The sequence below is a fragment of the Oryctolagus cuniculus genome, chromosome 3 (assembly GCF_964237555.1).
Source record: "Oryctolagus cuniculus chromosome 3, mOryCun1.1, whole genome shotgun sequence".
NCBI classification, from domain to species: domain Eukaryota; kingdom Metazoa; phylum Chordata; class Mammalia; order Lagomorpha; family Leporidae; genus Oryctolagus; species Oryctolagus cuniculus.
The window spans coordinates 93,484,328-93,509,003 of record NC_091434.1 but is presented as its reverse complement, the minus strand read 5'-3'; the positions used below and the strand labels follow the sequence as shown (position 1 = coordinate 93,509,003).

General features: G+C 38.7%; 1 protein-coding gene across 5 annotated transcripts in view; it reads left to right on the top strand.

Annotated features, from left to right (window-relative positions):
- The window catches only part of EPC2 (enhancer of polycomb homolog 2), a 137,211-nt gene that overhangs the window by 67,761 nt on the left and 44,774 nt on the right, over positions 1-24,676 (top strand). For 4 of the 5 annotated variants that reach the window (XM_051848701.2, XM_051848700.2, XM_070070946.1 and 1 more), the window contains one exon: positions 24,046-24,191. In XM_051848701.2, coding sequence (XP_051704661.1) covers positions 24,046-24,191 — 146 coding nt within the window. Of the gene's footprint in view, positions 1-21,021; positions 21,119-24,045; positions 24,192-24,676 lie in introns of all 5 variants that reach the window. The other variant, XM_070070944.1, reaches the window with a different exon arrangement.

The window sequence follows — 24,676 nt, the reverse complement described above, 5'->3', positions numbered from 1 at the left end:
TTCAAAAGTAGGTATTTCTTTGATTGATTGATTTTTATTTTTGAGGCAGAGAGAGGGAGAACTCTAATCTGGTTCACTTAGATCCCCTAATGGCCCCTAGCTGGAACTGAACTGAAGCCAGGAGCTGCAAACTCAATCCTAGTCTCCCATGTAGGTAGCAGGGATCCAGCTGAGCCATCCCTGCTTCCTCCAGTGCTCTGTATTAGCAGGGAGACAAGTCAGAAGCTGGAGCTGGGCATCAAACACAGACAATGCAGTATGTGGTGTGGATATCTTAATCACTAGGGTAAATAATCACCCCCCAAAATATTAATTTCTTATTACTGGCTCTTCAGTTTCTCTGTTAGAAACTAAGAAAGTAGAGGGGGAAGATTTGAACAGTTGAGTTTTTTTCTGATTATAATGAAAAGTTAAAAAAAAATTAAAGATTTATTTATTTATTTGAAAGAATTACAGAGAGAGAGATCTGTGATCTACTGGTTTACTTCCTAAGTGTCCACAATGGCCAGATTAGAGCCAGCCCAAAGCCAGGAGCCAGGAGCTTCATCCGGGTCTCCTTTGTACCTGGCAGGAGCACAAGCACTTGGGCCGCCTTTCACTGCTTTCCCCAGATCATTAGCAGAGGGCTGGAGCAGAAGTGGAGCAGCTGGAACACAAAACAGCACCTACATAGGATACTGGCATTGCAGGTGGTGGCTTTACCCAGTGTGCACAATGCCTCCCCAGAAAAGTAAAATGTTAATTGCAGAAAAAATTAATAATCTTATCTCCCAAAGATAACCTACACATTATACTATATGTATGCTTCTGTATACGTGGGTATTTGTGACATGTGTTTTTATTTTTTACTAACTAGAATAGATAAACAATTTGCCAGGTAAATAGTCTTAATAATATTTGAAAGTTATAAAATAGTACAAATAATTAGTTTTATGGCATTTCATAGTCTGCAAGAATCTCTAAGAAGGCTGAAATTGAAGATTTTTGTTTCTACCTTAATTAATAGGAATTTAGACCAAGAGTATTTATACTTTTGTTATATTAATAAGAGGTGAAATATGCATCTCTAGAAAAAAATAAAACAGACTTTTAAAAGCTTACATTATTTTTACAAAGAATTTTAAATTTATAAGAAAAGGAACAGTTTTTATCCTATTACACACATGCACACACACACTCCATTCAACACACACTTTTCTCTACTGTTATATAATATCTTGGCATTAGTTGACATATTTATTATAATAAATTAACTGAAGTCCATTGTCAACACTGCAGTTTACTCTCTGTGTTTACTCTGTGTCCATGCAGTTCTATGAATTTTGATCCGCCAGTTCAGTGTAGAATAGTTTTACCACCCTAAAACTCCTTGGCAGCCGTTGATCATTTTTCTATTTCTTTAATTTTACCTTTCCAGAATGTCAAGATAGTTGGAATCATACAATGCATAGCCTTTTCAGACTGGCTTCTTTGACTAGTACACATTCAAGTTTCTCTATGTCTTTTCATTGTTTGATAACTCATTTAAAAACAGTTTTACTTATTTGAAAGGCAGAGTGAGAAAGAAAGAAAAAGAAAGATCTTCTATTTGTTGTTCACCCCCAAATAAACACAACAGCAGGGGCTGGACCAGACCAAAACCAGGAATGCATGTAGTGGCAGGACTCAAAGCACTTGAGCCATCATCTGCTGCTTCTCAAGGGCATTAGCAGAGAGAGCTGGATCAGAACCTCAGCAGCCAGGATTCAAACCTGGGATGTGGGCAGGATTCAAAACTTGGGATGCAGGCATCCCAAGCAGTAGTTTAACCTGCTGTGCCACAACACCTTCTGTATTTCTTTTGATCATTGAATATGTGTGAATGTACCAGTTTGTTTATCCATTCATCCATTGAAAGACATCTTATTGGTTAACAGTTTTACATGATTGTGAATAAAACTGCTCTAGACATTTGTGGACAGGTTTTTGTTTCACTGTGAGTTTTCAGCTATGCTGTATAGATAGCTGGGAGGTGAACTGTCTTCCAAAGTGGATGTACCATTTGCCTTCCCACTGACAGTGAATTAGAGTTCTGTTGCCCTCTTTCCTTATCAGCATTTGGTATTGGATTTTTGCCATTGTAACAGATGTGAGGTAATGTTGTTTTAATGTGCTATTCTCTAATGACACAGGATGTTGGGCATCTTTTCAAATGATTAATAGCCTTTATGTATCTTCGGTGAGGTGTCTGTTCAGATCTTTTGCCCATTTCTTAATTGGATTATTTGTTTTTAAACAATGTTGAACTTTAAGTGTTCTTTCTGTATTTTAGATACACGTCCTTTTTATTTGATGTTTTGCATATTTTTCTCCCTGCTTGTAGCTGCCTTTGCATTCCCTCATGGTGTTTTTCACAAAGCAGAAGTTTCCAGTTTTAGTGAAGTCTACTTAATCAATTTTCTTCTTTTATGGCAAGCTCATCACAAACTTGAGGTCACTGAGATTTCCTCCCATGTTACTTTCTGTTAAGTTTTATAGATTGCATTTTACATTTACTTCTCTAATCCATTTTGAGTTAGTTTTGTGAAGGGTTTTGTGAAGAGTTTAAATTTTACTTTTCTGAGCAAGCATTGTGCACACTGGGTAAAGCCACCACCTGCAATGCCAGTATCCTATGTAGGTGCTGTTTTGTGTTCCAGCTGCTCCACTTCTGCTCCAGCCCTCTGCTAATGATCTGGGGAAAGCAGTGAAAAGCGGCCCAAGTGCTTGTGCTCCTGCCAGGTACAAAGGAGACCCGGATGAAGCTCCTGGCTCCTGGCTTTGGGCTGGCTCCAATCTGGCCATTGTGGACGCTTAGGAAGTAAACTAGTTGTGAAGGGTTTAGTTTGTGAAGTGGCTAGATTACATTTTTTACATATGAATCTTCTGTTATTCCAGCTCCAGGTGTTGAAAAGACTATAATTTTATCATTAAATCTCCTACTAAAGATCAGTTGGCTGATTTATATGGGTCTATTTCTGGGTTCATTATCTGTGTTCCATTCATCTCTTTTGTCAGTATGGCACGACTTTTGTAGCTTCATTGTAAGTCTTGAAATCAAGTAATGCCAGTCCTCTGACTTTATTCTTCACTATTATTTCCACTCCTCTGTGTCTTTTGCCTTTCTATATAAACTTTAGGATCAGTGCATCACTGTCCACAGAATAACTTTCTGAGATTTTTATGAAAATTGTTTTGAAAGTGTAGATTGTGTTGAGAACAGTTGATATCTTCTTATCCATAAACATTCTGCATTAATTTAGATATTTTGTTCATTAGAGTTTTGCAGTTTTCCTCATACAAATCCTATATATGTTATGTTTTATGCCATTTCACTTTGTTGTTGTTGCTAATGTTAAAATAGCTTTATCTTGGATTTAGAAGATGAAACTCCCCCCCCCCCCCACACACACACATAGTTTTCCCTAAAACAATTTTACAGATCCAAGGAATTTCCAGGCCAATGAGGAATTGTATAGTCTGGCCTCTGTGGTGCTTCTTTCTCAAACCCCAGATTCCCTATCTCTGAGGACTAATGATCAATGAACAACTTTGTGAGTAGGGACCAAGCAATCTGAATTTTAAAAAAAATTTTTTTTTTATTTGAAAGGCAGAGCGGAAGAGACAGAGACAAAGAGATCTTCCATTTCCTGGTTCACCCCCAAATTACCTCATCTGCTGGGGCTAGGCAAGGCTGAAGCCAGGAGCAAGGAACTCTATCTGGGTCTGTCATGTGGATTTGCAGGGGCCCTTTCTGCTGCCTTCTCAGGGCATTAGCAGGGAGCTGGATTGGAAGTGGAGCAACTGGGACTTGAACTGTCGCTCATATGGGATGCTGGTGTCAAAGGTGGAGGCTTAAGCTGCCATGCCACAATGCTGCACCCTGAATCTGGATTTTTAACAAATTATCCAGGTAATTTTTAACCATGCTAATCCTCTGCAGTGGAGGACTATATGGAAGACCTAATACTCTGATTTTACAAATCAGTGGTTAGAGGTAAGACTAAATGACTTGTATAAGGGACCACACCTGTTGGATGAAAGTGATAAAACAAGGCCACAAGTCCTTTCTATGATTTTTTTTAAATTTTTTGACAGGCAGAGTGGACAGTGAGAGAGAAAGAGAGAAAGGTCTTCCTTTGCCGTTGGTTCACCCTCCAGTGACCACCGCGGCCGGCGCGCTGCAGCCGGCGCACCGTGCTGATCCGATGGCAGGAGCCAGGTGCTTCTCCTGGTCTCCCATGGGGTGCAGGGCCCAAGGACTTGGGCCATCCTCCACTGCACTCCCGGGCCACAGCAGAGAGCTGGCCTGGAAGAGGGGCAACCGGGACAGAATCCGGAGCCCCAACCGGGACTAGAACCCAGTGTGCCGGCGCCGCAAGGCGGAGGATTAGCCTAGTGAGCCGTGGCGCTGGCCCTTTCTATGATTTTTAAGCATTTTTTTTTTTTCAAAATATTTTATTTATTTATATGAAAGGCAGACTGGCAGAGAAGGAGAGCCAGAGGCAGAGAAAGAGAAATTGGGGTGGGGGAGATACCTTCCATCCTATGGTTTACTCCCCAAATGGCTTCAACAACCTGGGTTGGGCCAGGCCAAAGCCAGGAGCCAGGAGCTTCTTCCCTATCTCCCACGTGGGTACAGGAGCCCAAGTACTTGGGCCATCTCCTCCTGCTTTCCCAGATACAGGGAGCTGAAGTCCAGCAGCTGGAACTCAACCAATGCCCATATGAGATGTAGACACTGCAGGCAGAGGCTTCACCTTGTTTCTATGCCACAGCGCCAGCCCCAGTTTTAAGCATTTAATGGTCAAGACGTTGTGCATGATACACATGTCTGTTAAGGATTGTTATGTCCTCTTTGGAGTATTGACTCTTTTATCATTATGTAATAGATCTCTTTATCCCTGAAAACTTTCCTTACTTGGAAGTCTGATGTAACTTAAGTTCTTGTAGCTACTCCAGCTTAGTTTTTTTATTAGCATAATATATCCTTCTGTATCTTTTCTTTAATATGTATGTCTTTATATTTAAAGTAGATTTCTTAGAGACAACTGAGTCTTGTTTTTGACCCGATCTGATAATCTCTTAGTTAATGTATTTAGGCCATTGCTATTTTATTTCATTATTGGTATGGTTGGATTAATATCTACCATATATCTGCTACTGTTTTCTTTTTAAAATGCTTATTTGAAAGGCATAATGTCAGAGTGAGAGAGGGATAGGGTGGGAGGGAGAGAGGGAGATGGAGAGATACCCATCCTCTAGTTTACTCTCCCAATAGCAGCAACAGCCAGGTCTGGGCCAGGCCTAACCCAGGAACCAGGAACTCAATCTGGGTGTCCCTCACATGGGTGCCAGGGGCCCAGATACGTGGGCCACCATCTACTACCTTCCCAGACACATTCTATTGCCTTTATTCTTGCTTTCTGTGTTTTGTCTTTTGTGGTTTTAATTGGGAATTTTACGATTCTGTTTTCTCCTACTTCTTAATGTCAGTTATACTTTTCTTTCATGTTTTAGTAGTTGTACTAGAGTTTCTACTATACCTTTACAGTTCATCCAAGTCTGCTTGCAGGTAAAATTTTGCCATTGTAAAGATAGTTCCAAGTACTTTATAATAATGCAGTATTACTAATTTCTCCCTCTTATCCCTGTATCATTGCTGTCATTCATTATAAGTATGTATGCTTATGTGTAAGCAAAATGCTTGTTTATGTAAGCATGCATAACTGAATATATTGTTGCTCTGACTGCTGTATTGAAAAAACTGTTACCTGTTAGATAATAATAATTTTTTTCATTCTCTGATGAATTTAGATCTTTATTTAGATCTTTATTTAGATCTGAATTTCTGACCTGTATTTTCCTCTTTCCAAAGAACTTTAAAAAATTTTTCTTACAAGGCAAGAAAGTTGATTTGCTTAGTGACAACAGATTCTCTCAATATTTATTTTTCTGAGAAAGTTTTATTTCTCCTTCACTCTTGAAAGATAACTTTACCAGGGTACAGAATTTTAAGTTGGTATTTTTTTTTCTCATAGCACTTCAAATGTTTTACTCCATTCTGGGAAAAACATTGTTTCTTTTTAGATAGAGTTTCCCCCTTGGATTAAAGCTTCAACTTCCACCCCAATTTTTTTTTATGTTTGCTTTTCTGATATTTGAATATGGTATGTCTGTGTGCTGTTTTTTTTTTTTTTTAACAACTTTTATCCTGTTTGGTGTTTTTGAGCTTCCTGAATCTGTGGTTTGGTATCTGATTATTAATTTTGTGGCTTCACACTCTGGCCTCAGAATCAGCCCTTAAGACATTCAGATCTGGCTAAAAAGCCCATGAAAGTATCTCAGGCATGGAAAGCCAAGACACTGTGGCAAGAAATGACCTAAATGAAAAATCTCTGTGAGTGAGATTGGTGGAAAGAAGGGGCCATCAAAGAAGGAGGTATCTTTCTCTGAAGGGAGGAGAGAACTTCTACTTTGGTTATGGCCTTGTCTAAATAAGGTCGGGGTTTGTGAACTTAAGAGGCTTCCATAGCCTTGGCAACCCTTGACAAGAGCCTTGGGTGATTACTGACGTCATAAATAAGAGTGTCAGTTGTTAAATCAACAACAGGAGTCACTGCACTTGCTCCCCATGTAGGACCTCTGTCCTTAATGTGGTGTACTATGAGAATTAATGGTAAAACTAATCTTCAAACAGTACTTTATACTTTGTGTTTCATTGTGGGTGCAAACTGTTGAAACTTTTACTCAATATAGAGTTGATCTTCTGTATTTATAAAGATAATTTAAAATGAACCTTGGGGACAGTGATGTGGCGCAGTGGGTTAAAGCCCTGGCCTGAAGCACCGGCATGCCATATGGGTGCTGGTTCTAGTCCGGGCTGCTCCTCTTCCAATCCAGCTCTCTGTTAAGGCCTGGGAGAGCAGTACAAGATGGCCCAAGACCTTGGGTCCCTGCACCCATATAGGAGACCCAGAAGAAGCTCCTGGCTCCTAGCTTCGGATTGGTGCAGCTCCGGCCATTGTGGCCCTCTGGGGAGTGAACCAGGGGATGGAAGATCTCTCTCTCTGTCTCTACCTCTCCCTGTAACTCTTTCAAATAAATAAAAAATAAATCTTTAAAAAATAAGTAAATAAAAATGAACCTTAATAAAGAATGGGCTGAGAAAGGGAATAGGAGATGGATGGTTTGCAGGTGGGAGGGTGCTTATTGAGGGAAAGAATCACTATAATCCAAAAGTTGTACTTTTGAAATTTATATTTTTTAAATAAAAGTTTTCTATTAAAATTTTTTTTGTGGTTTCAAATACTGCTTCAGTCTTTCTCTTTCTGGTATTCCTATTGGGCATGTTTACAACTTTTGTAACTGGAAATACTGTTGTTTTCCTAATCTTTTCTTTCTTTTATTTTTTTTATATATTTAAAGATTTATTTTGTTTATTTGAAAGGCAGAGTTAGGGAGAGGTCTTTCACCTGCTGGTTCTCTTCCCAAAAGACCACAACGGCTGGAGCTTGGCCAGTCTGAATTCAGGAGCCAGGAGCTTTCTCAGGGTCTTCCATGTGGGTGCAGGGTCCCAAGCATTTGGGCCATCCTATGCCACTGCTCTCCCAGTGAGCTGGATTGGAGGTAGAGCAGCCAGGTCTCAAACCAGTACCCATATGGGATGCCTAAACTGCAGGCACTATGCCACAACACTGGCCCCTGATTTTTATTTTTAAAAGTTCCTGTTGTCGTAACCTCAAGCTTAGAGATTTCTTTTCTCAGCTGTGTCCTGTCTGTTGAGCCCATCAGAAGCCTTCTCCAGTTTTAGTGTAGTAATTTTTGTCTCTGTAATTTCTTTTTATTAATTTTTAGAATTCCTGTATTTTTGCTTACATTGCTTGATCTGACCTGATATTTTGGCTACATTTTCTATGAAAGCTTTAAGCATATTAATTATAGCCTTTAAGATTTTCTTGTTGGCAAAGCACAGCATTTTTGTCATATCTGACTCTTTTCTGTTGTTTGTTTAGTCTCTTCAAACTGTTTTCTTGCCTTGTAACTTTTTCTTGAGAAGTAGACATGAGGTACTGATTAAAAGGAATTACAGCCAATAGGACTTTAATGATGTAGTTACAAGTTGTGTGTAGGAAGGAGAGCATTTTTATAATCTTTGATTGGATCTGTCTTTGTGAGCCTGTGTCTTTGAACTTTGAACTTCACCAGTGTTTCACAGTTGTCCTCCTCTCTCACCCCCCATGGAAAACTAAAGGCAGCTGGAGTTTTCTCTTCTCCCAGGTCAAGTAGGCTCTGATAAAAGTATTTATCCTGAGAGCAGGCTTTGTTTAGAATAGAGTATCTCTAGCATATTTTAAAATGCTTAGTTTTCCTTTCTTCTTCTTCTTCTTCTTCTTTTTTTTTTTTTTTTTTGACAGGCAGAGTGGATAGAGAGAGAGACAGAGAGAAAGGTCTTCTTTTGCCGTTGGTTCACCCTCCAATGGCTGCCACAGCTGGCGCACTGTGGCCGGTGCACCACGCTGATCCGAGGCAGGAACCAGGTGCTTCTCCTAGTCTCCCATGGGGTGCAGGGCCCAAGCACTTGGGCCATCCTCCACTGCCTTCCCGGGCCACAGCAGAGAGCTGGCCTGGAAGAGGGGCAACCAGGAAAGAATCGGGTGCCCTGACCGAGACTAGAACCCGGTGTGCCGGCGCTGCAATGCGGAGGATTAGCCTGTTGAGCCACGGCGACGGCCAGTTTTCCTTTCTACCCACTAGAAACACAAGGGGACTCCCACCCCCACCCCACATTCACTCTGAGGATCTGATTGAGTTTCTGAAGGTAAAACTCAAAAATGTGAGGGCCCCCTAATGACTGGGATGTCTGGAATTTTTTTCCCTCAGACATGTCCATACTGAGAGCCTCCAGCAATTTGTTCTTTGCAGTTGGCTTTCCAGCCTCCCATCTTTTCCCTATTGATTCGCATGGAAGTTTGTGCTAGTGGATTTCTGTTCCCATGAGTTGTGATTACCTGAATTCACCTCTCTCTCTCCAGTTTCAGAGGTAATGGTTTGCTGTGTGACCTTTATTCTCTAACAGATCTGAGACTTTTTAATTTTTAAATTTGCTCATTTTAATTTTAATAACAATTTAATGCTTATATGTTTTTCAATATCTTTAACTTCATAATTTTTTATTGGTTGCATATTTTCTGAGGCTAACACAGTAATGATAGATTTCTTCTAATTGAAATGGATTTTTAATTTTTTGGAGGGGCTGTAATATAACTATCATTTATGGCTTTGTCTTTTTAATTCTTGAAGATTTCTAAAAAGAGAACTTTAAAACTATTCTTGTTTGATTTTTTTATGACTATTTCATAAATGTCTTCAGTAGTAATAAAGATTTACCTTTTGATATTATGGATTTTATTGAATTTTAGAAAATCCATTCAGAGGCACATGTGACACTTACATATTATTTTTTTAGTGTTTATTTATTTATTTCCATCTACCTCAAAGGCAGACAGGGATTTTTCATCTGCTAGTTCATTTCCCAAGAGACCACAACAGCCAGGACTGGGCCAGGCTGAAGCCAGTAGCCCAGACCTCTCAAGTTTTTCCACATGGATGGCGAGGCACAAGCACCTGTGCCATCATTTATTGCCTCGCAGGTTGAACATTAGCAGGAAGCTGGAATTGGGAGTGGAGCTGTGACTCAAACCAGGCACTGTGATATGGGATGTGGGAAGCTTAAGGGGTAGCTTAACTGCCATGCCAAATGTTTGCCTGCCACTTAATTTTTCCTTTCAATTTTCTTTTCAGTTTTGTTTTTCACATCATTTAAAGGAAAATGATCTGAGCAGGTGCTATGTTATGTTCTGAAATATAAAGTTTTAGGACAATAGTTTAAAAATTAGAGAATATTTTATTGCAGCTTATTTGTTTATTCATCAATAGTAGTTGGCCCACTATGTGTAAATAACATCAGTTTAGATGATACAAAGAAAGTAAATTTTTTATTCCAACCTCAGTTAAAAATTTGACTTCTTATATAGTAACTGACAATTATTTGGCTGCTCTATCTAGAGACATTTTTAGTGAACTTTTAGGCTGATGATACTAAAGCAGAACTGTCAACCAAGATGTTATATGAGAAATATAGGAATCTTAATGCTGAAAAATGAAACTATTTCTGATGGATCCAGAATTGCAATGTCAAGTTATTTTGAAGAGAACATGGGTGGTTCTGGGAGGATAGCATAGTTTATGATTGAGACCTTGTCAGCAGATTCACCTCTTCTTCTTGAAACCCTTTAGACCGTAATTATGTTAGTTTATTACATGGCAAGAAATATTTTTCATCTCTTTGATCTCTTTTTTACTACTACTTTGTATGTATTTTTTTAAAGATTTTATTTATTTGAAAGACAGAGTTATAGACAGGCAGAGGCAGAAAGAGAGAAGGTCCTTCATCTGCTGGACCACTCCCCAGAAGTCTGCAACAGCCAGAGCTGTGCCGATCCGAAGCCAGGAGCCAAGAGCTTCTTCTGGGTCTCCCACAGGGGTTCAAGAGCCCAAGGACTTGGGCCATCTTCCACTGCTTTCCCAGGCCATAGCAGAAAGCTGGATAGGAAGTGGAGCAGCCAGGACTCGAACTGGCGCCCACATGGGATGCCAGCACTGCAGGCCGCTTCACCTGCTAAGCCACAGTGCTGGTCCCAACTTTGTATGTGTTGTTAAAAGAGACAAAACATTCATAAATTTTCTGATTTTCTGGGATATAGAATTTAATCTTTGAGAACAGCTATATTAGATATCTACAGATATGGTAGAATTGGCTTGGATTTATTTTCTACTGTAAGAGATGAGTTCTGAGAAAGTTGTGCTTTTTTCATTTTTTATTTTGACATGACTTTAATTGCATTTTTAAAAATTTGGCCTAATTTCCAGATTATAGAAAAGTTGCCAGAAGAGTGTAATGCATTCTGTATATCCTTCTCCATGATTCACAAAATGCTAAGATTTCACAGTGGTTATTTCTCCCTTTCTGACTACATGTCCTTCTGTTGTTCTCTTTCTCCTGTCTCTCCCATTTGATTCTCTGAACTGTATTCTAGAGTTGGTTGTATGTGTCATGCTCCTTTACTTCTGAATACCACCCTGTATATTTCTTAGAGCCACAGCCATTCTCTTGCATAACCATGGTGGTTACCAAAACCAATAAATTGTCCTTGATATGATTATCTGTCTAAACTGTTGACCTTACACATAATTTAATAATTGTGCTAACAATGCACTTTATAGGAAAAGAAAATATTGCACTGCATTCATTTGTCATGGGCCTTCAGACTACATTCCTAAGTCTTTTGTGCTTCTTAGGCCAACTATTTTGTGGAAAAGTCCTTAATCTGGGATTACTTGTTTCCTCATGACATAGTTCATCTTTTTTTTTTTTTTTTTTAAAGATTTTATTTATTTATTTGAGAGGTAGAGTTACAGACACTGAGAGGAAGAGACAGAGAGAAAGGTCTTCCTTCCATTGGTTCACTCTCCAAATAGCTGCAACAGCTAGAGCTGTGCCGATCCGAAGTCAGGAGCCAGGAGCTTCTTCTCGGTCTCCCACGTGGGTGCAGGGGCCCAGGGATTTCGGCCATCTTCTACTGCTTTCGCAGGCCATAGCAGAGAGCTGGATTGGAAGAGGAGCAACCGGGACTAGTACCTGGCGCCCCAACAGAGAGAGAGGTCTTCCATCTAATCCCCAGATGGCCTCAACAGCTGGAGCTGAGCCATTCCAAAGACAGGAGCTTCTTCTGGGTCTCCTATGTGAGTGCAGGGGCCCAAGCACTTGATCCATCTTCTACTGCCTTCCCAGGCCATCAGCAAGGAGCTGGATTCAAAGTGCATAAGCCAGAACCCGAACCTGCAGCCATGGGGATGTCAGCACCGCAGGCAGAGGCTTTAACCTACTTCACCACAGTGCCGGTCCCCAGAAACATTTTTTTTAAAACACAAAGTTGTTTTTGATTCACAAAATAATGTGACCTTATTTTATTAAAAATAGGTAATGAATTCAAATGATTATGAAAGAAAAAAGTATGTAAAAACAACCTAATTCCTGTCCACTCTGCTCCAGCTACCCTCTGCTTTTGAAGAACCACTTTTGTTAGTTCCTGTGTTCTTTTAGGGTTTCATTATGGAAATTCCAACCCAGAAATTCCCATTTTAGTACTCCCTATTACACAAAAACACACTAACTGTACTTTCTGGTACTCTGGGTTTTTTTCCCCTTTTGCACTTAGGAATATAGTGTGAGAATCATCCCATATTAGCACATATAGTATGTCCTCATTCTTTTTTTGGCTCCTGCATGATGACCTATTGTCTGATTTTGCCAATCTTGATCCAGTTTCTTATAAAAGAAAATTTCGTTTGGTTCCAGTCTAGTTATTACAAATGGTACTACAGTGAATAACCATGAACATACAGAATTAATAATGGTATTGTTGTATCTGTTATAGAATTTGCAAAACAGCATGGCTGAGACTGCTTGTTTCGCCACATCCTGAGCAAAGGATTGATTTTAGTTTTTGGAATTTTACTAATCTCATAGATGAGAAATGGTATACCTCAATGTAATTTTTAAAAAAGATTTATATTTATTTATTTGAAATGCAGAGCTAGAGAGAGAGAGAGAGGTCTTCCATCTGTTGGTTCACTCCTCAAATGGCCACAACATCCAGAGCTGAGCTGATCCAAAGTCAGGAGCCAGGAGCTTCCTTTGGCTCTCCCATGCGTGTGCTTTCCCAGGCCATAGCAGAGAGCTGAACCGGAAGAGGAGCAGCCAGGACTAGAACTGGCACCCATATGTAATGCCAGCACTTCAGGCTGGGGATTTAACCCACTGTGCCACAGCCCTGGCCCCTTCAATGTGATTATTTAAAATAAGCTTTTTAAATTTCCTGCTTCCATGATACCTGTGTCAAATTTAAGAAGCCAGTGTTGGTATGTTATTACTAATTAAACTCCAAGACTTTATTCTGGTTTCCATTGATATGGTTTTAGTTTGGATTTCTTTCTATAAATAAGATTGGGTGTGTTTTCAAATATTTAGGGGTCATTTGCGTTTTTATCTTCTGAACTCTTACTGTATTTTACTTAGTTTTCTGCCAGGTTGCTAGAAAGGAACAAGAGAGTAAAAGTCTGGAGGAAGAGAAACATTAAGAAAAAGCATAGAGGGAGAATGAAGGACATACATTTTTACATATTTGGACTTCTTTATTTTTATTTTTATTTTTTTTATTTTTTTTATTTTTTATTTTTTTGACAGGCAGAGTGGACAGTGAGAGAGAGAGACAGAGAGAAAGGTCTTCCTTTGCCGTTGGTTCACCCTCCAATGGCCGCCGCGGCCGGCGCGCTGCGGCCGGCGCACCGCGCTGATCCGATGGCAGGAGCCAGGAGCCAGGTGCTTTTCCTGGTCTCCCATGGGGTGCAGGGCCCAAGCACCTGGGCCATCCTCCACTGCACTCCCTGGCCACAGCAGAGGGCTGGCCTGGAAGAGGGGCAACCGGGACAGAATCCGGCGCCCCGACCGGGACTAGAACCCGGTGTGCCGGCGCTGCTAGGCGGAGGATTAGCCTAGTGAGCCGCGGCGCCGGCCTTGGACTTCTTAAAAGAATCGCTATTTTAAAAATTATTGTAAACCCTATATGCTGTCTAATACATTGGGCTCTATCTCCTCTGTAATGATGAAAATCTCTACTAGAAAGATTCAGAGGATATATTTGCCCATTATTGAGACGAGTGGTTCTTATAACTATCATTAATGTCATGAGTTTTAGCCATTAATATTTGTTATTTGTGTAAAATGTGACTATTTCAAGGTGGGAGAAGAGCATAGTCAAAAAGACTAGGAGTAATCTTGGTTATGTTTTAGACCTGGAACTTTATAAAGATTAAATTAGTTGAAAGAAAGAGTTTGATCACTGTGTGACCTAGTAGAAAATATGACCTTGAATTTTTCTGCACTTTATTTTATTGGTGGGGGTGAGGGTTATGAGTGGCCAGGTTTTATAATTCTAGGAAGTCTGGGAGAATTACCAGCATTCAGAATCTAATCTCATGGTGCGGCATCTCTAGTCTAGACCTTTTGGTAGAGTCAGAACCTTGGAGAGCTCCATACGGAGGCAGAGAGTGTTGCTTTTTGAACTTTGAAATACTCTGACTCTTCCATAATCTTTCCAAGTTATTTGAAGCCCGAGAACCTTAAAGATTTATAAAATTCCAAAGTTTTCTATTAGGCACAAGTAAAAGTTATAATGTTTTATAGCAGTGACTGTGAATTTAGAGCAGTGGTTCTCAAAAGATGGTCCAACATCACTTGTCATTGGATCAGAAAATGGTGAGCAGGTTTCTGTTTAGTGTTAAAGTTTGAGAAACCATAGACTGGTCAAAGATAGAAATATATTTCTTTTAGGCAAGGTGGAATAGAAGGAAAACATGAGTTTCAGAATCTAATAGGCTTGGATTCAAATTCCATGTGGCTTACTACAGATAATGAAAGCACCCCTGAAGTCTGATTTTCATTGTATGCTAAGTGAAGAATGCCTTAGGTTTCTCAAGGTTTTATGAAGATTAGAGAAAGCTTATATAAAACTGCCTGTTTGGAAATAGTTTGAATTGCATTGAATTTTAGTACTTGTAAGCAGTTGAATTGAATTTTAGTACTTGTAAGCAGCAACTGAATTAAGGTTCTATGAAGCTACTTGAAAAGTCACTGAAAAGGTTTAGGATTACAAACACATAAAATATAGTTCTGCCTTAAAATTGACAGCTTTGAAATAAACTTTGAGACTTGAAATCAACTCAGGGAAATTTATTTTTTGCAAAGGGTGAAGTGTTTTAGATACTTTTGAGCATAGGTTGGAGACCACTCAAATAATTAAAGCAAAAAAAAGTGGGAAAAGATGGATTATAGTAAGAATTCTTACTGCCTGTGAAATGAAACTAGAATTCTTAACATTTTACTTTTTTCTCTTCTACTTTCAGATGTGGTCTTCCCTGGCCCATATTTTCATAACTTTTTTACCTCTTCATTTACATCACTAACTACATTATTGTCTCTGTTTTATTTTTTGGGTTTCATTTTAAAATGTACCTTTTGTTCTTTATCAAAGCATTTAAAGATTTATTTGACATACAGAAATAGAGAGGGAGGTGGGAGAAAGAGGTCTTCAGTCTGCTATTTCACTCTCCAAATGACTGCAATGTCAGGAGCTGGGCCAGTCCGAAGCTAGGAGCTTCTTCCGGGTCTCCCATGTGGGTACAGGGGCCCAAACACATGGGCCATCTTTCACTACTTTCCCAGGTGTTAGCAGGGAGCTGGATCAAAGGTGGAATAGCTGGGCCTCGAGCCAGTGCCCACATGGGCACTCCGCTGCTATAGGCGGAGGCTTAACCTACTATGCTACAGCTCCGACCCATAAAGTGATTTTTAATCTCTCTTGATTTCTCACTATTTAGAATGAGAGTTTAGTTCTCAAGGTTTCTTATCCACTCAGCATACGTCTATCCTCATTTTAGGGCTACAGTTACATAATTGGGGCTGGCATTATGGCACTGTGGGTTAAGCCACAACACGCCACACCAGCATCCCGTGTGAATACCAGCTTAAGGTACTGTCTACTCTACTTCTACATCCAGCCCCCTGCTAATGTGTCTGGGGAAGCAGCAGAAGATGGCTCAAGTGGTTGGGCCCCTGCCACTCACATGGGAGACCCAGACGGAGTTCCCGGCTCCTGGCTTTGACTTGGTCCAGCCCCACCATTGTGGCCATTTGGGGAGCGAACCAGGGGATGGAAGATCTCTCTCCCTCCATTTTTCTCTCTGACTCTGCCTTTCAAATAAATAAAGTAATCTTTTAAAAGATGATCAGTCAATTTAATTGGTATTCAATGTATACAGTATTATGCAAATATTAACAACTGAAACATTAGTTTCCTTTCTTGTCTAGGTTTTTTTCTCAAAGACAATTGTTTCATTATTTTTGTTTCTGCTTTTTCTAAATTTTTCTAAATATTTTGTTAAATTTACCCCAAATATTCTAACAGAAGTATATCAGTTTGATTTCTATGGCCTTCTTTTCCCTGGAACCATTCATTTCATTGTTCTGTTGTGGACTGGTTGCTCTGAGACTTGCTATATAGTTATTATCCATCATCCTGAAAATGTCCTTGTTTTTCTCATGCTTAATTTTCCCATTCTTGGATACTGTGCTTTCCTCCTTTAGATTTACTCCATTCAAATGGAACACATCTTCAGTGGCTTCTAAGAAAGGTTATATGAAAGGTGAATTTTTTTTGAAGGCTTGTATATTTGTGAAATTACTTTTATTCTAGACTCATACTTGATTGATAGTTCAGCTGGGTGAAGAGTATTGGGCTGCCATTCAAATAAATCTTTTCTCCTGAAAAAAAAAAAATATGTTAGGCTGGAGACTTTCATCCTTCAGAATTTTGGACATGTGTCATTGTCTTCTAACTTCCAGTATTGCTGTTAAGAATTCTGATGTTCTTTAGAATTCAGTACAGTACAATCTCTTTGAGGATTTTTTCTCCCCCATGCATTGTCCTCATTTTCTCTCTGATTCTTTTTAATACTTGTTTTGCCATCTTTTCTGAAAATATGTATTACTTGACTATTTGTATTTGAAGGAGACCCCTAATCTGATCTTTTTTAGGATATTGACTGGTTTTCCTATAGAGGAATTCTTCAGTCTTATTTCTAAGTGACTAACAATGTTTTGTCTTTATATCTGAGTTGAGAGATGGAGGAGTAGGATGGCCGTGGTCAGAGATTCCATTGTTTAACGTGTGCATTTTGACTTACTCTGCATTTTCTCCGTTGATAAATAGCTGTATACTTGCCCTCAACATGCCTAATGGCTCTAAAGACCACAGGCTTTCTGGAACAACTTTCATAGGTTAAACCTTTGATGTGATACCAATGGGAGGAAAAGTAGTTTTCTGTATAACCAGCATGAGGAAAAGGTCTACTTTTTGTATAAAGAATTCCAGCCAAACTCCCTATTTTCAGAAGTATCCTACCTCCCTTTCAGGGGAGAAACTGTTGATTTCAATTCTGTCTTTTTAAAGGTTTATTTATTTATTTGAAAGGCAGAGGCAGAGAGAAATGTATTCCATCCGCTGGTTCACTCCACAGTGGCCGGAGCTGGGATGATCTGAAGCTGGGAGCCTGGAGCTTCTTTCGGGTCTCCCACGAAAGTGGAGGCAGCCGGGACTCAAACCGGCATCCACATGGGATGCCGGCACTGCAGGCAGCGGCTTTACCTGCTATGCCTTACGGCCGACTCCGCAATTCTATCTTTGGATGGGAAGAAGTGTCCCACTTCTTGTTACCTGCCTGCCTCCCCCGCTGCCCAGCCATTTTATATTTTAGTATTTTCTTGTCTGCTAAGCCATGTACTTTAAACTGAATATTTGATTATAATTTTCTCTTAATTCCTATCACCTCTGAGGATTTATGACATCTAAAAAAATTGCTTTTGTTTTAATGAGATTTTGAGACAAGCATGTGTAAGACAAGCATTCTGACTTACTTAACCAGAAGCCATCTCTGTGTTACATTTTTGTTAAAGGAAATGTTGCCCAGGCATGCTTTACACTTTGGCAATTTGAGGATCAGTTGCTCATCTGTGATATAATTCCTTGTGGAGTGGAATGTCACATGGTATCAAACATGGCTGAGAAGATGGTCCAGATACAGGCAGATACAATGAATAACATCTTTAGATGAAGATTTGAGTTTATGTGGAGTTCTAAACTCACAAAATTAAAATAGGGAAATTATTAGCTGTGGTATTTTTTTTTTGTTACTATACAACTCATTTGAGGGCTATAAAACTCACTTGAATTAAAAGTGCTTTTTATTGGCTTACATATAGTACTTTGTTACATATACTATTGGTTAGCTATGTAAATAACCAGAGAAAAGAGGATAAATGAAATAAACTCTGGGTGTTGGGTGCATATTGTCCAGAGGCCATGTCTTAGGAACTGAAGTATAGATTGTTCTGGAGTAAAAATAAAGAGTGTAGCCACTTATAAAATAAAATATTGGTGATTTAGGATGGCAAGAACATTCTTTTCGTTTTCTACTTTGGAACTGAGAAACACAGATATATACACTATCAGCTTTATTATTAATGAAAGTACTTTTAGAGGGTAAGATATAGTTATATGGCCTCACTGAACTTTGTTAACATTTAACTTCTGAATTAGACAAACTTGCCCTACCGATTTTTGCTCGCAATGGGTCTTCCCTTTCCAGAAGTAGGGTCAACTGCTGTGTCTACCCTGTAGTGGAGGACTGATGAAAATGCAGTCTCTGGGGCCGGCGCTGTGGCATATCGGGTAAAGCCACCGCCTGCAGTGCGGCATCCAATATGGGCACCAATTCGAGTCTTGGCTGCTCCACTTTCGATCCAGCTCTCTGCTATGGCCTGGGAAAGCAGTGGAAGATGGCCCAAGTTCTTGGGCCCCCCTGCACCTGTGTGGGAGATCTGGAAGAAGCTCCTGGCTCCTGGCTTCAGATTTGCTCAGCTCAGGCTGTTGACAGCCATTTGGGGAGTGAACCAGCAAGTGAAAGACTCTCTCTCTCTCTCTCTCTCTCTCTCTCTTTCTCTTTCTCTCTTTCTCTCTCTCTCTCTCTTTCTCTCTCTCTTTCTCTCTTTCTCTCTCTCTTTCTCTTTCTCTCTCTTTCTCTTTCTCTTTTTCTTTCTCTCTCTCTTTCTCTCTTTCTCTTTCTCTTTCTCTTTCTTTCTCTTTCTCTCTTTCTCTCTCTCTTTCTCTCTCTCTTTCTCTTTCTCTTTCTCTTTCTCTTTCTCTTTCTCTTTCTCTTTCTTTCTCTTTCTCTTTCTCTTTCTTTCTCTTTCTCTCTGCCTCTGCCTCTGCCTCTGCCTTTCAAATAAATAAATTTTCTAAGAGAAAAAAATGTGGTCTCCATGAAGGAAGGAAGAACCAGAGAAAATATGATGTGCATCCAAAAGGTGTTGTAGTGTTTAGGTTCTCCTCCCAAGTGCTCCAGTCAATTTAAGTCACTTCTTCATTGGCTGACAGTGAAGAAACAACAGGGGGAAACTGAAAGTATCCTTTCCATTCTTTTCTCTCCTGGAGATTTGAGTAAAATGTGGGGAATAAGTGTTTTTCCCCTTAGCATGCAACATGTAACAGGCATAATATTATGCTGTAGTAGTAGTAGTAGTAATTAATATCCATAATAAAATGAAAAAATAGTAGGCAGTAACTGGCCCATCCTTATGCACTGCATTTTATTGCTGGTTACTCAATTTTGCACCATGCTTGGTGAACTCCTTTTAGTCTGAAATCATCTTGGCATTTTTTGGCTCTGTGCAATTTTCTTGTATTATTTCTTCTCCTGTTTTCTCTCTATTTCACTAGAATAGCTATGCTTATTAGAAACTTACATATAAATATGACCAAATACTGAGGATCTCTGAAAGTTGCTTTAATTTAAAAGTAATGTCTGCTTTACCAGCCGATTTTAAACTATATATATTATCTAAGCTATAGCCAGTCAACTTTGTGAATACTTTAAATATTTAAACTGTCAGTACCCACTTCCTTAAACAGAAGCCTTAGCTATCTCATGCCTTGATGGCTACTGCAAGGAACTTTGTGATCTACCTTTCTGTTCACTTCCTTTTCCTTTGTCTTAGTGATCATACACAGTGTTAACTTTCTTCATTTTTCTTTGTTTACTGCTGAGTTAATGTCACTCTGGGAGGTCTGGTATGCACACACAGACATGCTCCCTGTTAACCGTGTTCTAACATGAATTCTGTAGATCCACTACATCAGCAATTTTCAACCCTCCTGCCTTCTTCCCCTTCTTTTTTTGGGGGTGGGGGGAGATGAGGTTACTTATTTTGTTTGGATAATTGGTCTGTAATACTGACCCTCTTTTTCTGAGATGTATTTTTTTTAAAAGATTTATTTTTATTTGTTTGAAAGACAGAGTTACAGAGAGGGGTAGAGACAGAGAGAGAGAGAGGTCTTCCATCCGATGGTTCGCTTCCCAGATGGCTGCAACAGCCGGAGCTGCGCCAATCCAAAGCCAGGAGCCAGGAGTTTCTTCTGGGTCTCCCACGCAGGTGCAGTGGCCCAAGGACTTGGGCCATCTTCTGCCGCTTTCCAGGCCATAGCAGAGAGCTGGATTGGAAGAGGAGCAGCCGGGACTAGAACCGGTGCCCATGTGGGATGCCGGTGCTTCAGGCCAGGGCTTTAAACTGCGCCACAGTGCTGGCCCCTGAGATGTATTTTTTAGCAGGAAAAAGCTTTCTGATTTTCAAAAATGAGGTAGTGGTAAGCTTACAGAGACATTCCTACTTGGAATTCAAAAGAATCTCTTAAATTTGTATACTTAAGAAGTGATTTTTTTTTTTTAAGATTTATCTATCTATTTATTTATTTGAAAGTCAGAGCTACACAGAGAGAGGAGAGGTAGAGAAGAGGGGTGTCCTCCACCTGATGGGTCACTCCCCAGTTGGCTGCAATGGCCGGAGCTGCTCTGATCCGAAGCCAGGATCCAGGAGCCTCTTCCAGGTCTCCCACGCGGGTACAGGGGCCCAAGGACTTGGGCCATCCTCTACCGCTTTCCAGGCCATAGCAGAGAGCTGGATCGGAACTGGATCAGCCGGGCCTCGAACTGGCGCCCATATGGGATGCCGGCGCTTCAGGCCGGGGCATTAACCCGCTGCACCACAGCACCGGCCCCAAGAAGTGATATTTTTATTCATGACTTTTAGAACCTACTCTTTTCTTCTAAGTACTGTGTAGAGGGTATACAAGAATGACTAAAGTGATCATAGCTTTTTAAGGAATTTTTTGTTTGTTTGTTTGTTAGAGTGGATGATAGATATAATATGAGGTCATTGTCAGATCTCCTATCAATTCTCACTGTTAATTTTTCTAAACTATTTCCCAGCTTTTCTTGTCCTTTCCTGTGCCTCACAAGCTGGGGTGCTGGCTTTTGTAAGAATAGAATAAGAAGATAGAGCAGATAGGAGGTGGAGGAACACGAGGTGAGTAAGATTAGGTAGGTATGTAAAAGATGGTCATGCAAAATTTGTAAAGCCTTGTCCTTGAACTTAGGAAGACATCTGTTTAACTAGAAATTCAGTTGGGTTAACTCTGCTTAATACTTTTAAAAAATTTTTCTCTAAAATGTCATCTAGTTGTATCAACTACCTGATTTTATTGACTATACATTGTTAGTCTGTGAGCTAAACACAGATTATTGGACTGTCAGTATGTGCATTTACAAATATAATATCCCTTTGTGGAAAGAAGAGTAATTTTTAGTAATATATAGTTAATGCGTTTTACATAATCAGTTTAATGCAGAGTGGATTGCCATTTTTAAAGCATACTTTTGAGTTATTGATAGCCATGTAATAAAAACTGTATGCAGTATAAGGAAATATGTTTTATATTAATGAATATTTTAAATGAATCATATTTACAGAGTAATCTTGTTACTAGTTCACCAGTAACTGACTTCCCTGATTTATTAACTTTATTGTCTGGTATTTAATAGAAGCTAATTATAGTGACATTTTTAAAGTTTAGAAAGTATAAGATTCATTGAATACCTATCACATAGTATAGTTGTGACAGTTAATATGTATATAAAAGCACTTTGAACATTAGTAATTGCTAGCTAGCATTTATTTTTGTTTTTGTTGTTATCTAGTGATAATTTTTAAACAATGAAGCAGAGTTCAGATTTATGAGAATGTAGTCCTTGACTGTAAGTACTGCCTATAGAAGGAAGCTGATTTTACTAAAATTATAAATATATACATATCTAGTCTTACATATCTAGTCTTATTACTATGTTCTTTACTACCTTAAGAAAGTCATTCTGAATCTGAGAACGCTAGGACATTTCATATGATGTGAATGTAGAATATTCACTTGGACATTGCTATGCAGGCAACCTTTAGATAACCAACTTGTTGGTGCTAGTTTCTCTTTTATTGTCTTGTTGTTAATCTTGTCTTGTAATTTTAGTACATAATGTGTGGCAGTTTAGTATTCCCTCTTTATATTTTAGTGACTAATCATAACTTTTTAAAATGTCAAAAGGGAATAAAGAGAGTTTTAATTCCTTCTATCATACCCCTGCTTCCGTAGTTCCCTTATCCAGAAGTAGAAAACTATTACCAATTTTTTGTTTCCTTTCAAAAACATTCTGTATCTTTGCAGATGCATGCATGTTTTTGTCTTCACCTTTTTAAAAGCACATTCCTTAGTGCACATCTCTAGTGTTCTACATTTGAGCTTTTTTCACTTAAATGTTTGCAAAGATCAGTTTCATGATCAGTGTCATTCTTTCTCAGGGCTTCAGTGGATAGCCCATGTATGGATGAATCATTTATCTTACCCTATGTACATTGCTTATTTTATATTTTTTTATTTCTTACAATGTCACAAGTAGAAAATGTGTATGTATCTTTGTTTCTGTGCAATTAAAATTTATCTATAGCATAAGTTCCTAGAAGCAGATTTGGGAAGTCCGAGAGAATGTATTTTTAATTAAAGTAAATACCACTTTGTAGTTTCATCTTCACAGTATTTAACAGGGCTTCTACACATATTCATTCCAAAATAGTATATTATCAAGTTTTAGATCATAGTCTGTGTGGTGAATGGAACTCAGCTTATTACATTTGCATTTATTTAATTGTGAATAAGGTCAAAGTTTTTTTTTCAGACTTAAAAGTAATTGATATTTATTCTCCACTAAAATACAATTCAGATCCTTTGCCAGTTTTTGTAGTTTCTGATTTTTTTCTTAACAATTTTGTAAGAAATCTTTAAGGGAATAAACCCTTTATGTATGTGTTACATTTTTTCTCAATTCTTTGTCTTTTGGCTTAGTTTATTAAATTTCTATGTAGAAATTTAAAATTTTTAGATAGTAAAATTGATATAATTGTAATCACTCTTGTGGTGTCTAGTTTCTACTTGCTGTTATAACATTTTTCTCTCCAATTTTCTTGTAGTAATTTTATATTTTATTTTTAGCATAAACTTTTGTTGAATATGTCAGTTGTTGATAGTAGGAATAGGGTGGGACTCTAGCCTAATTTTTTTTAGCTTATTAGTCTGCCATGCCAACGCCATTTTTAATAAATTTACATGTATTTATATGGAAGACAGGGAGGGGGAGAGAGACAAAGACAGACTGAGAGAGACAGAGAGATCCCATCTGCCAGTTCATTCTCCAAATGCGCACAATAGCCAGAGCTAGGCTAAGCCAAAGCCAGGCGCCCAGAACTCATTCCAGGTCTCCCACATGGGTAGCAGAGACTCAACTACTTGAGTCCCATCACCTGTTGCCTCTCATGGTGCTTATTAGTGGGAAGCTGGAATCAAAAGTTGATCTGGGACTTGAACCCAGGTGCTCTGAGACAGGATACAGGCATGCCTAGCAGCTCCTTTTTGGGACAAATGCCATCCCTAACACTTTCTTAAAAAAATAATGTTTTATCCTTAATGAGTTGAAACATCATTGCTGTCATATCCTATGTGCTTTATTTCTGAATTCTTCATTTTGTTCCATAGCTTCTCATGCTACCAGACTACCATGTTGATACATCCACATATCAACATTTTTTATAATTGCTGTTCTATATTTTAGTATATAACTGTGATACTTTGTTTTTATAATACATTAATTTCTTAGTTAACATTTTTACTTTTCTATTAAACTTTACATCATACATAGAACAAAAAACTTTTCTATTAAACTTTACATCATACATAGAACAAAATTTATTTTTTCTTCAATTGTGCAATCTCTGAAACTATCTTCAGATACTTGTTAATGAACTTGTTTGTCAGTGAATGTGAATTTAAAAATATTCTGTAATCAAGTACTGTAAACACTGTGTAGCTTCATGATTTCTCCTCAGTTTGAAGTATTTTTCTTTTTCTTTCCTAGCTTTTAATCTAGACAACGAACAACCAGATTATGATATGGATTCAGAAGATGAGACCTTATTAAATAGACTTAACAGAAAGATGGAAATTAAGCCTTTGCAATTTGAAATTATGATTGACAGACTTGAAAAAGCCAGTTCTAATCAGGTACAGTACTGTGTAAAAATGTCTCTTGGCCTACAGTTAACTCAGTTTGCTCCTTTATTTTGCATTTTCTTTATACCTGAGTGTGTGATATTTTACTGTTTGTTGAATTTCCTAGAATTTCTATTTATAATATTCATTGAACTGAGTACTTAAGTTTAATTTCCTTGAATAGGAGTATGAAGAATACTGTTATTTTTCCTTATTAGATAAAAATATTTTCTTCGACCTTTTTATAAGGACTATCTTTATGATGCTTTAGTAACTAAAATTTGGTTGATTGGTTCTGGAAGACAGTCATATCAAATCCTGCTCAGTTGTTCAAATATATGTTAAAAACTAATCATTTCAAGTGGAATTTAGGGCTTTTATTTTTTAAAGATTTATTATTTATTTATTTGAGAGGTAAAGTTATACACAGAGAGAGGTAAAGACAGAGAGAGGTCTTCCATCCAGTGGAATGGCTAAATGGCCACAACAGCTGGAGC